The sequence below is a fragment of the Penaeus japonicus genome, unplaced genomic scaffold (genome assembly GCF_977035675.1).
Source record: "Penaeus japonicus unplaced genomic scaffold, GWHDUDI00000001_assembly GWHDUDI00000038, whole genome shotgun sequence".
Lineage (NCBI taxonomy): Eukaryota > Metazoa > Arthropoda > Malacostraca > Decapoda > Penaeidae > Penaeus > Penaeus japonicus.
In genome coordinates, this window is record NW_028234440.1 from 18,385,192 (window position 1) to 18,400,191 (window position 15,000).

A 15,000-nucleotide genomic window follows, 5' to 3' on the forward strand; every position below is an offset into this window, starting at 1 on the left:
TTGCATTGGTCCATAACAATCGGTCGAAGAAAGAGTATTCCGTGTTTACCACCACTGAATACAAACGTGTAAAAAAAAAAATTATAATTATATATCTCTATAAATATTTCAAATTAAGCACAATTGAAATATATTTGAACATAATCTTTGCACCCAACCTTTAGATTATCAGTGTTTTATTATTTAACCAAAGAGTTAAAATATGGATAAACTCTTAATTCCTTTAACTCTGCGAGAAAGAGAAGAGATGATGGTCGTAAGACAACACTGCACGAGTTCAATGTGAAGAATGCTGCGGATTTCATCATCCGCACGAAAAAAGCCACTAATGTTCGGAAACACTAAATTATCTTAAAGTTCTCCATAGTTGTACCTCTTACAAGTCTAAAAAGAAACAGGATTTCTTAATAGATAATCTTACAATAATCTTTAAGAAATATTCTTTAGTAACATAACAGCAAAGCAAAACCCATATGGCATAATGAACAGAGTCCCCTCATCCCCTCCATAGATTAGCAGGGCATCAGCTCGAGGCCCCACAGCGACTGGTTCCAGCTGTCCACCCGACTATACTACATGAATGCACCACCCACACACACAGTGCAGCTTAACAATGATACCACAAGTCTGCAGAAGCCTGCCATCTCCCACCAGCCTTAACCTCTCGAAAGAAAAAAAATAAAAGAAAAAAAGAAGAAAAAAAAAATTAATTAATCGTTTAGCTTTTTCAAATCTTACTATTGTAATGCTAGCACAGCCTCCAGTACACATGAAAGGGAAGATGGCTTTGTCCTTGCAACCCACAGGACTTCAGGGACTTGGCTTCAGGGTCGTGGCAGCCTCTGCCGCCGTGGTAGGTCCCCCCACCCAGCACACAGGGCCATTCAAAGAGATGCAACTTTAGCCATGAAGTCACACCAACCTGAGGCAAATCATCTCCTTATTATGCGAAAAAACGAATGCACCCACAGTGCTCTTAGAAAACCGATCACTCCAACTCCAGATCGTCACGGAGCCTCTTCTTGCCCTGACCGAGGTTGACCACGACAGCCTGGGCCTTGTTGCTGTGCTGCCCTCCCGGGTCGGAGTAGTTGTTCGTCACGTGCTCCACCATTGCGTCCACTATCCTTGCGGCCAGCTTCGTGCCCGAGCTGTCGTCCGGGGGGAACCCTCCACCGGCATCCACTTTTCCGTTCTGGGGTCCTATGTCGTCCAGGGGGGGGACGTAGTAGTTGATCCCCTTGGAGCCGGTGCGCTGGCGCTTGGCCACTGGGGTGTAATCATGGTCAGTCAGGGCCAGGACCTGTGGGCTGACCAGGTCTGAGGGCAGTTCATCATCAACGCCTTCCAGCGCGTCCAGAGCACCAGGCACGAGGCCACCATTGCCGGCCTCCAGGAGACTGCGGGAATGACCTGAAGAGGAAAACAAAATTAATATATTTACATGAAATCTATAAACCATTGACTAAATATTGCTCTAACCATGCCAAAGTCTCTTGTCACAAGGGAAAGTATAATCACATAAGCCCATGACTGTCTATATACAAACATACAAAATCATAAATATAAACCATACAAGGACTCAAATCAAAACAGAGTCAACTATTAAAAGACATCAACATGAACTGAAAACCTGAAAAAACAGAGGAAAGAAAAGACCCACCTGCTGACGGCATCTTTGACGCAGGCAGCGACAGATCATTCTCGGACCCGGCTGCATCTTGTCTGACCGAGGGCACGATGAAGAGGGCCGCAGACAGAATCAGCATCATGAGTGCCGTGGAGGCGTTGACCTGTGAGCGACCACTGTTTCCGCCGCCCGTCAACACGCTCTGGAACCGTCTCATCTGCACCAGCAGGGACTCGTTCTGTGCCTCGAGGGTTCGGATGCGTTTCTGGAGCTGCTGGTTCTCTTCTGTGCAGGCCTTCACTCTGTAAAAAGGTGAGGTACGCATGAGGCTTTTGAGCTTTGGTGTTACAATCATACGTCTGGGAAGGATTCAGCCTTCCTTGTAATGTCAACAGTGTAACATTGGGATAATTTTACTTTATAACAACCTTGATAAATAATGCTTATTACAATTACTTCTATTATCTTTATACTGATTATTATCAACAGAGAGTGAGGTCCTACAGATTTTTTTGCAACAGTTCTACATTTCATAATAATAATAATAATAGTTTTATGTCTAATTATATGTCAATGATAATCCTAGAAGAAGAAGAAGAAATAGGGGGAAGAGGTAATAGAAGTAGTAGAAGAAGAAGAAGAAGAAGAAGAAGAAGAAGAAGAAAAAGAAGAAATAGAAAAAGAAGAAGAAGAAGAAGAAGAAGAAGAAGAAGAAATAGAAAAAGAAGAAGAAGTAGTAGTAGTAGAAGTAGAAAAATAAGTAATAAAAAAAAAAGAAAAAGAAGAAAAAAAAAAAATAAAATAAATAAATAAATAAAAAGAAGGTAACATACCTGTCTTCCAGTCCATCAATGTATTCTTTCTTGCGTTTCCTGGAGTCCTGAGCCGAGATCTTGTTTCTGATCTTGCGTCTGATGCGTTTCAACTCTCTCTCCTCTTGCTTGGTGAGTGGGTAGTGTGAAGGCAGCTGGATACCTTCCTTTTTCAACAGTCGCTTCTCTTCGTCTGTCGAGGAAAAGGGGGAAATCCATGAGTCAAATGCTCCGTTGCAGTTATGTGAAACGTCATGTTCTTGAGTGAAAGACTTATCGTGATGATTATTATGATGCGAGACCATATCACTTAACAAAAACACACTACTATTTAAAATATAGTAATCTATAATATTCATCATCTTAAACATAAAACAAAAAAATTCATACCATGTCAAATAAAGAAATCAATAAACCTAAAAATTCAATAGTATCTACTATTTCAAACCCAGCATTTTATTTTTATTTTATTTTTTTTGTCAATGATAAATAAAATCAAATCCATGGCAACCAAAAAATCCAGTGGTAGAAAAATTAATTCCACTTTGTACCACCCTATGCTTCCAAACATTTTTACTTTTCATTTGCCTTTCATCACTCAGAAGCCACGTGCCTCTCAATATCCCACTTTAAAATACATTTCACACTCTAGCCTCTAATATTCAGGGGGATTAAACCCATTTAGAACACCTGGTGACGGTAATTTGGGATTCACACCTGGGAAGTGGAGGCTCTCATTACCTGCAATTTTGATTTGATGGTCATATCACAGGTAATTTTGGTTCAATGGTTTAATGGCACCTCGTTATAGTTGCCATATGTACTGTATTTCTCCCCCTCTTGACTAGGATAACAAATGCTCATTATCCTACTGTGGCTGTACTTTTAAGGCTACGTACTGGACTAATATATGATTTTGCGGATGTAGTTCTTCTGTCATTAACTATGGTGGTGTGTTGATATTTCCCAGAGTAACAAAAGCAAAAAGTATGGTCTTTGTTTAACACAGGCACATATATAATGACTGTATATGAAGCAATGGAATGTACATATTATACCATATGTGTGTACTATGTACTATATGCATACACTTTATGTGTATATAAATAAATAAATGACTTAGATATATAAAATTATATATGTATAATATACCCTACTACCAAGAAAGACTAAAAAAAAAAAAAAAATCAAGCCAAATTTTCTAAAAAGAAGAAGAAAAAAATATATACACATATATCTATCTACCTATCTATCTATATACATATATATATATATATATATATATATATATATATATATAAATATATATATATAATAAATAGAAAATAAGCCCTCCTTCAGCCGAACCCAGTCCAGGAAACCAGAAAACGCACAAATAAGTAAGGCAGGCGAACCAGTCCACCTCACGCAGCCTTTCTACCGATCGCACGCCGGCAAAACCCGAACTCAAAACAGGATGAAGGAGTCTCGAACTTTCACCTGGCTGCTTCTCGAAAATCCGACAGGAAACATGATCATTCCTGGACCGTGACCTGCCCTCCTACCGACCGGCCTGCTAGCCTGCTTCCCTTTCCTCCTCCTTCTCCTTCTCCTGTTTGTCCCTGGTCTAAAATATATTGCTTCAGTTTTTTGTTTTTGTTTTTTGCCTGGATTCCGTGCCTGTATTTTTTTTTTTTTTTTATACCAGTTTCCCTCCCGGTTCAAGTGATAGTTGGTGGGCTGACTGTGAAATTCAACCTGCTATCACATTTGTATTTGCTTAATATATATGTAAATATACATTGCACACACACACACACACACACACATTTACATCATAAATAAACGCACATAATTACGTACGCACGCACGCACGCACACACACACACATACGCACAACCAAACGCAAACGGAAACACGCCCGCACACAAACAAAAACGAATCACCTTTTCAACAAACTCCACAAGCCACGGAAAAAAGGACAAGTAAACATATTAAACAAATTTACTCCGAAGACTTCCTCTCTTCTTGGCCGTTAATACCCCGTTACTCTTGCCGCATTGGCGAGCCAGACCGCAACGACCCCCCCCTCCCCCTTCTATTTCCACACACACACACACACACACACACACACACACACACACACACACGCAATCGCAGACTCGCCCACTCGCCACGCGCATACGCACACACACACATCCATGTACACTTTTGTACAGTGTCATACCTACGTTCAAACTCTTGCACATGCACGCACACATACGCAAGCCAAACCTATGGCATAACCCAGACAGAACTCACACTCGCATCCTATTACCGGCAGGCAGGCAGGCAGGCAGGCAGACACATACCCGTCTTTACCGACAGACAGACATAAACTCACATCCAATTACCGGCACGTACCCGTTCGCCCAGACATACATACAGACAGATAGACAGACAGACAGACATACCAAATGCACAGACAGACTGACAAACAAGATACAGATGAACAAACAGACAGACAGACAGACAAGAGAAGACAGACACACCCCCGTCTTGACCGCCACGAGGACGCTATCCCGCAGGATGGCCAATGACCTCTCCTTCCCCCTCCCCCCTCTCCCTCCCCCCCATTTCCTCACCCTTGCATCATGCCCGTCACATTTACGGGGCAGCGGATGGCGTCACGTGCGGTGGGTTACGTATTATGGGGTGGGAGGGGGTGGGAGGGGGAGGGGGAGGGGGAGGGGGAGGAGGAAGGGGAAGGGGAGGGGAAGTGAGGGGAGGAGGGGAGGGGGGGAAGGGGGGGGTAAGGTGTGCCTTTCGGGGGCGAGGTGGGTATCTGTTTGTAGAGACGTGATTGCTGTAATCATTTCATCCCCACCCTCCCTCTCCCCTCTGCCCCCCTTCCCCTTACCTGCCACCATCCTTCCTGCCAACAGCATGTTATCGATCTGCCACCGTTACACTACCTGTTGTCTGTCCTCTTCTACCTTATGGCCTCGCTACCGATCTGCCAATCTGCCACCTTCCGTCCCTGTCAGCAGCTTGCTATGGCCTGCCCCCCCCCCCCTCGATAATACGCACTTTGCCACCACTATTCCGCCACCACCTGCTTTCTTTCCCCGCATATTTCCCTCTCATACACCCCCCCCCTGCCCCTATCCTACCAACACCTGTTTCCCTAACCTTTCCCCTCCCCTCCCCTTACCCCTCACCATGTCCCACGACTATCATAATCCCTCCTTCCCCCCTCCGCACCCTTCCCCTCCCCTCCCCTCCCCTTCCATTACCGTATAACCCGTGCCACACTCCCTGCCAAGGCGCGGCCGCCCGTCCTTCGCCAACCACGCGGGGCTTCCTCGATGCGTAGAAGAAGCCCCCGTCAAACCCCCCCCCACACACACACACCTCTTCCCTCAACCCTCTCCTCCTCCCCCCTATACCCACCCAGCTTCCCCTGCCCCTGCCCCTCCCATCCTTCTCTTCTCATCCTCGTCCCCTACCCTTCCCCTCTTCCTCTACTCCTCCCCCCCTTTCAATCCCTCCCCTTCCCTCCCCTCCCCTCCTCAACTAGCGGTCAAGGCCACAGATACCTCACCTGTCCCTCCCCTTCCCCCCATGGTTGACGTCACTTCACCTGTCACACGCACAGCACACTTCCCCCCCCCCACCCCGCTCTCTCCCTCCCCTTTCCCCCCTTCCCTTTTCTTTCCTACCTCCCCACCCCCTTCCCCTTCCACCTCCCCTCCCATCCCCTCTCCCCTTCCATTTCCTTCCTACCCCCACCCCACCACCATTTCCTTCCTTCCTTCTTCCGCGCTCCACATCCCCCCACCCCTTCCCCTACGCACTCACACCCCACCCCCTCCCCCTCCTTCCTTCCTTCAACCTTCCCCCCCCCTCTTCCTTCCTTCATCATCCTTCCCTCCCCCTTCCTTCCTTCATCATCCTTCCCTCCCCCTGCCTTCCCCGCTCCACATCCCCCAACCCCTTCTCCTACTCACTCAACCCTTCCAGTCCACGAAATACCTTCCACATTTCTCCTCCTCCTCCCCAAGAAGCGAAGCACTTCCTCCCTCCCCCTCTCCTCTCCTCTCTTGGGCAACCTGGAGCCATTTCCTCTCCCCGTTTTCCGATTCCCTTTAAGCGGAGTCTCGACACCCTCGCGTCCATCCCGTCCCGTTAGACTGACTTGCCTTTACTGACGCGTCCAACTCCAGTGCAGAGGCGGATACAGATACTGGTAGGTACAAGTAAACACCTACACAGAGATACAGGTACAAGTATACACCTACACAGACATCCCCACACATACATACATACATACATACGCACATGCACACACAAACTTACAAACATACACGCATACATGCATGCATGCATACACACACACACACACACACACACACACACACACACACACACACACACACACACACACACACACACACACACACACATATAAAAGCATACAAACAAACACACATAAAAGTATACAAACCATTCACTTTTTCGCAACGACAATGTTACACTTTCCCGGCCGTGCGGTTAATACTCCGACGCATGTACGTACATACACGCACACGGAAATGCATCTATGGGGATGTTGGTTCAGGGAGGGAGGGAGGGAGGGAGGGAGAGAAGAAGGGAAAGGGGAAGGGGAAGGGGGTGAAGAGTGGGGGTAGGATGAATGAATGGACGGATGGAGAGGGGAAGAACAAGAGGGAAGGGAGGGGGGCGGGGGTTGAAAGAGCATGGGAGAAGGGAAAAAAAGTGTGGGAAGAGGAATGAAGGAGGGAGGGAGGAAGGTTAAGAGAGAGTAGAAATAGAGAAAGAGAAAGAGAGGAAGAGAGTAGGGGAGAGGGTGAGGGAGAGAGAGAATGAGAGAATGAGAGAAGAGAGAGGGAGAGAGGAGAGGAGAGGAGAGGGAGAGAGAGAAGAGAGGGAGAGAGACAGTAGAGACAGACAGAGAGACGGGAAAGACGAGAAGTAGCACACCAAACGAAAGCAGATCTTAACAAACTAGACAAACAGGTAAGTCAACGCAATTACGAAGAGAACAAGCAACGGGGAAAAAACACACACAAAAAACACACGAGGTCTCACATCCAACCTCTCAAAATGGCCTCCACTACACGTCCAGAAGATTCGAAAAGAGGATTCGCCAGTCAGCCTTCATTCAGCACGCCTTCCCCTTTCAGCCAAGACGGATGATTATATTAACCAGCCTTCAAACTCGAAGCCCAGCCTACGGTGTTCACAGTCGCACAGACACAAGAAATAGTAATCAACTCGGACTTTTTTCCTCCGTGTTTTTTCCCCTCCCCTTCGAGCCAGCCTTTTCGGTACAACGTTCACATCAACTCGAAAAAAAAAATCATGAAATACACTATTCCCCTCTTTTATTCCTCCCTCCCTCGACCCCCCCACCCCCACCCACCCACCGTCTGGTATATAACGCTCACCGAAATAAACATAAGACATGATTACACGAACAGACCCTTTCCCCCCCCTTTTTTCCCCCCCTTTCGAGTCAGTCAGCTCTCGGTACAGCATTCACCTAAACAAACAACGAAAAATCCCAAACATAATACCCCTTTTCTTCCCCTCAAACACCGACTCATGTCTTCGTACAAGAGAAATGACTAAAACGGACTCTTTCCCCTTTCGAACTATAACGTCCTCCCTCCATCCACTACCTTTTCCCCTCGAGTGAGACAGAAGGCATCAAACAAACACGACACGACACGACCCTCTCCCCTCTCTTTTTTTCCCCTCGATCTCCCTCCTATCCTACGAACCCTCGAGCAAGGGGCGGAAGGAGGAATGTCGCTCGACCTGACAAGGACACCTGCAGGATATGAGATAGCACGGGAGGGGGGAGGAGAGGAGGAGGAGGAGGAGGAGGGGGCGAGGAGGAGAGGAGGAGGAGGAGAAAGAAGAGGAAGAGGAGGAGGAGGAGGAGGAGGATAAAGGAGGAGGAGGAGGGGGAGGAGCAGGATGAGGAGAGGAGCTGGAGGGGGAGGAGGAGGAGGAGAAAGAAGGAGGAGGAGGAGGGGGAGGAGCAGGATGAGGAGAGGAGCTGGAGGGGGAGGAGGAGCTGGAGAGGAGGAGAAAGAAAAGAAGTAGAAGTAGAAAAAGGCGGAGGGAGGAGGAAAAGGAGGAGTGGGCAGAGGAGGGGGAGGGGGGGTGCTCGCAAACGCGCCTCGAGTTGACTCCTATCGCAGTCTCCCTGGGCTTCGGTCGTCATTACTAATCTATTTTCCATCCTCCCTCTCCTCTCCCCCACACCTCTCTCACCCCCCTCACACACACACACACACACACACACACACACACACACACACACACACACACACACACACATTCTTCCATACCCACCACTACCACCACCACCCTCTTCTTTAAGAGGGAAAAATGCGAGCTGGACTGGCCGTCCAACCCCCCCTCCCCTCCCCCCAGCCCCCTCCTCCCCATCCCTCAAGGTACCTCCTAGCCCCCAGCCCCCAGCCCTCAGCCACTCTACCTGCCTGCCTACCTGTAAGTGCGTTGACCTCCCCTTAGGCTATGAGGAGGAGGAGGAGGAGGAGGAGGAGGAGGAGGAGGAGGAGGAGGAGGAGGAGGAGGAGGAGGAGGAGGAGGGGGGGGGGGCACCGAACGCACCTTGCGAATTCGCACTCTCATCCCCTTTCCAACCCCCCCCCGTACCCCCTTCAAAATTATCTATATCAACTCAAGGCAAATATTAAAGACAATAATAATAATAATAATATGAAGGAAATAGATATATAATAATCAATAAGAAAAATAGCAAGAGGAAGAAGAAGACGTAGAAGAAACCAATAATAAAGATGGTAATAATAATCATAGAATACCGTATCTACTGACGATATAATAATATACCAAATACAAACCATCAAGTATTAAAAAATGTAGTGAATAAGTAGTAATAGTGGTAGTAGTGGTAGTAGCAGCAATGGTAATAATAGTAGCAGTGGTAGCAATAGTAGTAACAGTAATCATAGTAATAACAATAGTAGTAGTAATAACCACAATAATCACCATCGTAATGATAATAAGACTAACAATACATGGTAAAACATATGATAAAAACAGCAAATAGAAAAAAAAACTTGCACATTGGACGCATCTTCAACGAGGTAAAAAATTCCTCCTCTCCTCCCCCCTCCCCCTCTTCCCTTCCCCCCTCCTCCTCCTTCCTCCCTCCCTCCCTGCGCGAGTGGGATTTAAACGTAACGTACAATAGTTCGAAAGATTTGACCAGCGCTGGAGGGGAAAGGGTGGGGTGGGGTGGGGTAGGGGAGGGTGGAATTGAAGGGGGGAAGGGAAGGGGAGAGAAGGGGGAAGGGAAGAGGAGGGGAGAGAAGGGGGAAGGGAAGAGGAGGGGAGAGAAGGGGGAAGGGAAGGGGAGAAGGGGGAAGGGAAGGGGAGAGAAGGGGGAAGGGAAGGGGAGAAGGGGGAAGGGAAGGGGAGAGAAGGGGGAAGGGAAGGGGAGAGAAGGGGGAAGGGAAGGGGAGAGAAGGGGGAAGGGAAGGGATGAGAAGGGGGAGGGGGAGGGGAAGGAATGAGAAGGGTTAAGGGAAGGGGAGAGAAGGGGGAGAAGAGAAGGGGAGAAAGGAGAGGGGTGTGGATGTGGTAGGAACAGTAGCAGTTGTAATAATCGTAGTTGTAATGGTAGTAACTGTAGTCGTAGCAAGAGTAATCATAGTAGTAATAGCAGTAGTAGTAATCGTAGAAGTAATCGTAGAAGTAATCGTAGTAGTTATAGCAGTAGTAGTAACAGAAGTAGTAGTAATCGTAGAAGTAATCGAAGTAGTAATAGCAGTAGTAATCGTAGTAGAAGTAATCGTAGTAGTAACAACTGCCATAGTAAAGGCGTCTCAATGAGCGAACGTCCAAAGCGTGTCCCCGGCAGAGACATGAAAGGTGGCGTCTCTGGAGGCGTGGCTTAACCAATAGGACTAAAGGACATCTTACTAAAAAAAAATACAAAAAAACAGACAAGTAGTAGTAGTAGTTGTAGTAGTAGTAGTGGTAGTAGTAGTAGTAGTACTAGTAGTGATAGTTGTGGTAGAAGTGGAAGTAGTAGTAGTGGTAGTACTAGTAGTGATAGTTGTGGTAGAAGTGGAAGTAGTAGTAGTGGTAGTACTAGGAGTTATAGTTGTGGTAGAAGTAGTGGTAGTAGTAGTAATAATAGTAGTAGCATAAGTCCCAGTAGTAACGGTAATTCTAAGAGAGGATATAGCATCAATATTAGTAGCAGTGCTAGAAATGGTCGCGATAAGGGAACAAAAAAAAAAAAGCAAAAATTGAAGTGGAGGAAAAAAGGAAGAGGTAAGACATAAAAGAAGGAAAACAAAAGAAATAAAACGAGGAGGAGGAGGAAGAATAGGAGATAGGAAAGGAAGGCGAAGGAAGAGGAGGGAGAAGGAGAAGGAAAGGGAGAGGGAGAGAGGGGGGGAGAAGAAGAATTAGAAGAAGCAGAATAATTAGAAGAAGAAGAAGAAGAAGAAGAAGAAGAAGAAGAAAGAAGAAGGAAAAAGGAGGAGGAGAAGGCAGCGGCAGAAGGATGGCGTAAGCGACCACAGAGAAGAAAAGCTGCAGCGAAGGAAGATCAGAACGCCAGAAGAGAGAAGAAGAAGAGAGGAGAAGGAGGAAGAGGAGAAGAAGAGAAGTAGAAGAAGAAGAAGAAGAGGAGGGACAGAAAAAGAGAAGGGAGGAGAGAGGGAGAAGAGAGAGAAGAAGAATAAGAATAAGAAGAAGAAGAAGAAGAAGAAGAAGAAAGAAGAAGGAAAAAGGAGGAGGAGAAGGCAGCGGCAGGCAGCCAAGGATGGGCGTAGGAGCGACCACAGCCGAAGTCCCGTTGTCTGCCCCTCCCCTACTCCCCCTCTCCCCCTCCTTCACTCACCGACTCGCTCCTCTCGCTCCTCTAGCCCCCCTCCCCCCCCCCTCCTCCTCTCACTTGCCTTAGCCGGCTCGGAAAGCTGCAGCGAAGCGAGTCGTTTCTCTATCATGTACGCCAGGAGGGAGGGAGGGAGGGAGGGAGAGAGGGGGAGAGAGGGAGAGAGAGGGAGGGAGGGAGAGAGAGAGGGAGGGAGGGAGGGAGAGAGGGAGGGAGAGAGAAGGAGAGGGAGGGAGAGAGAGAGGGAGGGGGAGAGAGAGAGAGAGAGAAGGAGAGAGAGAGGTAGAGAGAGAGAGAGAGGAGAGAGAGAGAGAGAGGGGGGGAGGGAGAGAGAGAGAGAGAGAGAGAGAGAGAGAGAGAGAGAGAGAGAGAGAGAGAGAGAGAGAGAGAGAGGAGAGAGAGAGAGGAGAGAGAGGAGAGAGAGAGAGAGAGGAGAGAGAGAGAAGAGAGCGAGAGAGCGAGAGAGAGAGAGCGAGAGAGCGAGAGAGAGAGAGAGCGAGAGAGAGAGAGAGAGAGAGAGAGAGAGAGAGAGAGAGAGAGAGAGAGAGAGAGAGAGAGAGAGAGCGAGAGAGAGAACCCCCACAGACTATTCCCCTAATTGAGTAAGGCCAGCAATCAAACCGACCTTGACAACTTATCTTCAGAAGCTGTGGTGGAGAGAGAGAGAAAGAGGGAGGTGGGGGGGGGATAAGATTAAAAGATAACAACACCCCCCTCCACCTAACCCCCAACCCCCACCAACGAAGGGGGGGGGGCGTGAATGCCTGTAATCATCTACGCAAATTGTAAGAACAGCGCTCAAGACAAGCTTTTTATCTGCTGTGCTTTCACTCCTGACGCCCGCGCTCTCCTCCTCCTCCTCCTCCTCCTCCATTTTTCCTCACCCTACTCCTACTCCTTTTCCTTCTTCTTTTTCACTTCCCTACTCCTCCCTCCTTCCCTCTCTTCTATATCCTCCCCATGCCATCTCCTCCTTCTCCTTGTCCTCTCCCTCCTCCCTTCCTCCTCCTCCTCGCTTTCTCTCTCCTCCCCCCACCCCTCGCCCCCCCCTCCCCCAACCCTCCTTCCAGCACCTGCTATCCCTCACCCCCAAGGCACGGTAAAGAGGACATTTTCCACCCCTCCCCCCCCCCATACCCCCACCCCGTACAAGTGGGTCACCACACGAATAAGTACCGAACTCAAGCCACGCTCCCCCCCCCACACCCCTAACATCACTCCCTAAGCCTTGGGTGGGGGTGGGGGTGGGGGTAGGGGGTGTTACGTGCTTTGAGAAAACAAAAACAAAAAAACAAAAAATAAGCAAAAGAAGGAAATAAAATAAAGTGTATATATTGAAAGCGAAATCAGTTCAGAGTGATTGAAGGAGGAGGGAGGAATATATGATCAAATATAATCAAATATATAACCTCGTCTCTTGCCTGAAAGTACTGACTGAAATTCCATGACAACGAAGTTACGGATGAGAACGAGGAAGTTCACTCAGGGGGAAACACTTTCACTAACTTCACTAAACCCAAGATGTCATGGGCGAGAAGGAAAAACTTCACAAAGCAAGAGATGAAATGAACGAATGTGAGCAACTTCGCCAACTTCATTCACTAAGCACGAGACGTAATGGACGCGTTTCGATTTTCCATATGCGTTAGAACTTCATGGTGAGTCGTATTGCAAATCATCATCTTCTTCTTCTTCTTCTTCTTCTTCTTCTTCTTCTTCTTCTTCTTCTTCTTCTTCTTCTTCTTCTTCTTCTTCTTCTTTCTTCTTCTTTCTTCTTCTTCTTCTTCTTTCTTCTTCTTCTTCTTCTTCTTCTTCTTCTTCTTCTTCTTCTTCTTCTTCTTCTTCTTCTCCTTCTCCTTCTCCTTCTCCTTCTCCTTCTCCTTCTCCTTCTCCTTCTCCTTCTCCTTCTCCTTCTCCTTCTCCCCCTCCTCCTCTTCTTACAGGACATCGAAACGCGTCAATCAACCCCTCTATCTGAGTGCTGTTTTCCGTTCTCGTAAACTTCACCTCTTGCTGCGTCAAGTGTGTCCCAGTAAACTTCATCTCCTGCTGCGTGAAGTTATACGCTCTACACAACTTCATCTATAAGTCAAGTCATCCCTTCAAGTCGATCAGAAACGAGAGACTGGAGGTGGCTTTTCAAAGACACAAGCCACGTCTTCACTAACAGATTCGCTTCGTAAGACAAAACAAAATCGATCCCCCCTCAACTAAGCAATGGAAGTTTGGATCTGGTGTTTGTCTGGGTATGTGTGTCTCTGTCAGTGGGCGTCTCTCTGTTTTCTGTTTATGCCTGTCTCTCTGTTTGTGTCTGTGTCTCTGTCAGTGTGTCTGTTTGTCAGTCAGTATGTCTATGTCTATGTCTCTCTCTGTCTGTCTGTCTGCCTATGTCTCTCTCTCTCTCTCTCTCTCTCTCTCTCTCTCTCTCTCTCTCTCTGTCTGTCTGCGTATGTCTCTCTCTCTCTCTCTCTCTCTCTCTCTCTCTCTCTCTCTCTCTCTCTCTCTCTCTGTCTGTCTATGCCTCTGTCTCTGTCTCTCTGTCTGACATACGCAGTACAGAATATTATCGCTCCTTATGTAATGATAGCCATAAGCTACAAACCATATAGCCAGCAGTCCAACGATAAGGATAAGGATAAGGATAAGCAACATAAATACGCGTTACGCATTATCAAGAATAACAACACCAAGGTCGGGGTCAAGGTTCTGACGTCAAGACGGAAGTCGAGGCCAAAGTCAAGACAGAGGTCAAGGTGGAAGTCAAGACCAAAATCGAGGCCGAGGTCAAGCCAGAGGTCAAGATGGAAGTCAAAGCTAAAGTCAATACCCTACGTCGAGGCCCAAGTCGAGGCCGAAGTCAAAGCCTACGTCGAGGCCCAAATCGAGGCCGAGGTCAAGCCAGAGGTCAAGATTTAAGTCAAAGCCAAAGTCAAAGCCCGCGTCGAGGCCCGAGCCGAGGCCGAAGTCAAAGCCTACGTCGAGGCCCAAGTCAAGCCAGAGGTCAAGATGGAAGTCAAAGCCAAAGTCAAAAGCCCAAGTCGAGGCTCAAGATGGAAGTCAAAGCCAAAGTCAAAAGCCCAAGTCGAGGCCCAGTCAAGACAGAGGTCAAGATTTAAGTCAAAGCCAAAGTCAAAGCCAAAGTCAAAGCCCGCGTCGAGTCCCGCGTCGAGGCCGGCCGACCGAGTGGAGGCCCGCTGCTGGTACTCACCGGAGAGAGTCAACTGCTGGAAGGAGTTCCTGGGGATGTCGTCGTCGTCCTCGTCGTCGCCGTCGTCCTCGTCGGGCTCGACCTTGATCCTGGCGGGCGAGGCGTGGGCGGCGTGGGCGGAGAGGGCGGCCGACGGGCGTCCCGAGGTGGTCAGCACCGTGGGCGCGGCGGCGGTGACGGCGGCGCCCTTGAGCAGCGACTTGGACTCCTGGCCGCGCACGGTGCTGAGCAGGGCGGTGCGGATGGACTGGTTGCTCAGCGCCGAGGCGGAGGCGGAGGCCGAGCCGGGGGGGCGCACCGTGGACACCACAGTGCGCACGCCGCGCCCGTTCACGCCCCCGCTGCCGCCCGTGCTGATGATCTTGATGGTGCGCACCTGAGGCGAGAGAGGCAAGGGTTAACGGAGGGGGGGAGGGGAGGGGCCTTGGGGGAGATATAAGGGTGCTCGCTCACGCAATCTGTC

The 15,000-nt window shown here is 48.4% G+C and overlaps 2 protein-coding genes across 6 annotated transcripts in view; one reads left to right on the forward strand and one right to left on the reverse strand.

Annotated features, from left to right (window-relative positions):
- LOC122247516 (uncharacterized) overlaps positions 1-706 on the forward strand; it is a 13,484-nt gene extending 12,778 nt beyond the window's left edge. Inside the window, exon 6 of the mRNA XM_043006839.2 lies at positions 1-706. This exon is cut by the window's left edge and continues 2,110 nt beyond it. The gene's annotated coding sequence lies outside the window, so the exon portion shown is untranslated.
- Positions 1-15,000, reverse strand: part of LOC122247485 (uncharacterized) — a 30,753-nt gene that overhangs the window by 134 nt on the left and 15,619 nt on the right. For all 5 annotated transcript variants that reach the window (XM_086533151.1, XM_043006824.2, XM_043006798.2 and 2 more), the window contains exons 6-9: positions 14,538-14,913; positions 2,464-2,635; positions 1,664-1,932; positions 1-1,413 (exon numbers count right to left, since the gene is read on the reverse strand). The exon at positions 1-1,413 is cut by the window's left edge and continues 134 nt beyond it. In XM_086533151.1, the coding sequence (XP_086389277.1) occupies positions 989-1,413; positions 1,664-1,932; positions 2,464-2,635; positions 14,538-14,913 (1,242 nt within the window). In that variant the 3' untranslated portion in view covers positions 1-988. The remainder of the gene's footprint in view (positions 1,414-1,663; positions 1,933-2,463; positions 2,636-14,537; positions 14,914-15,000) is intronic.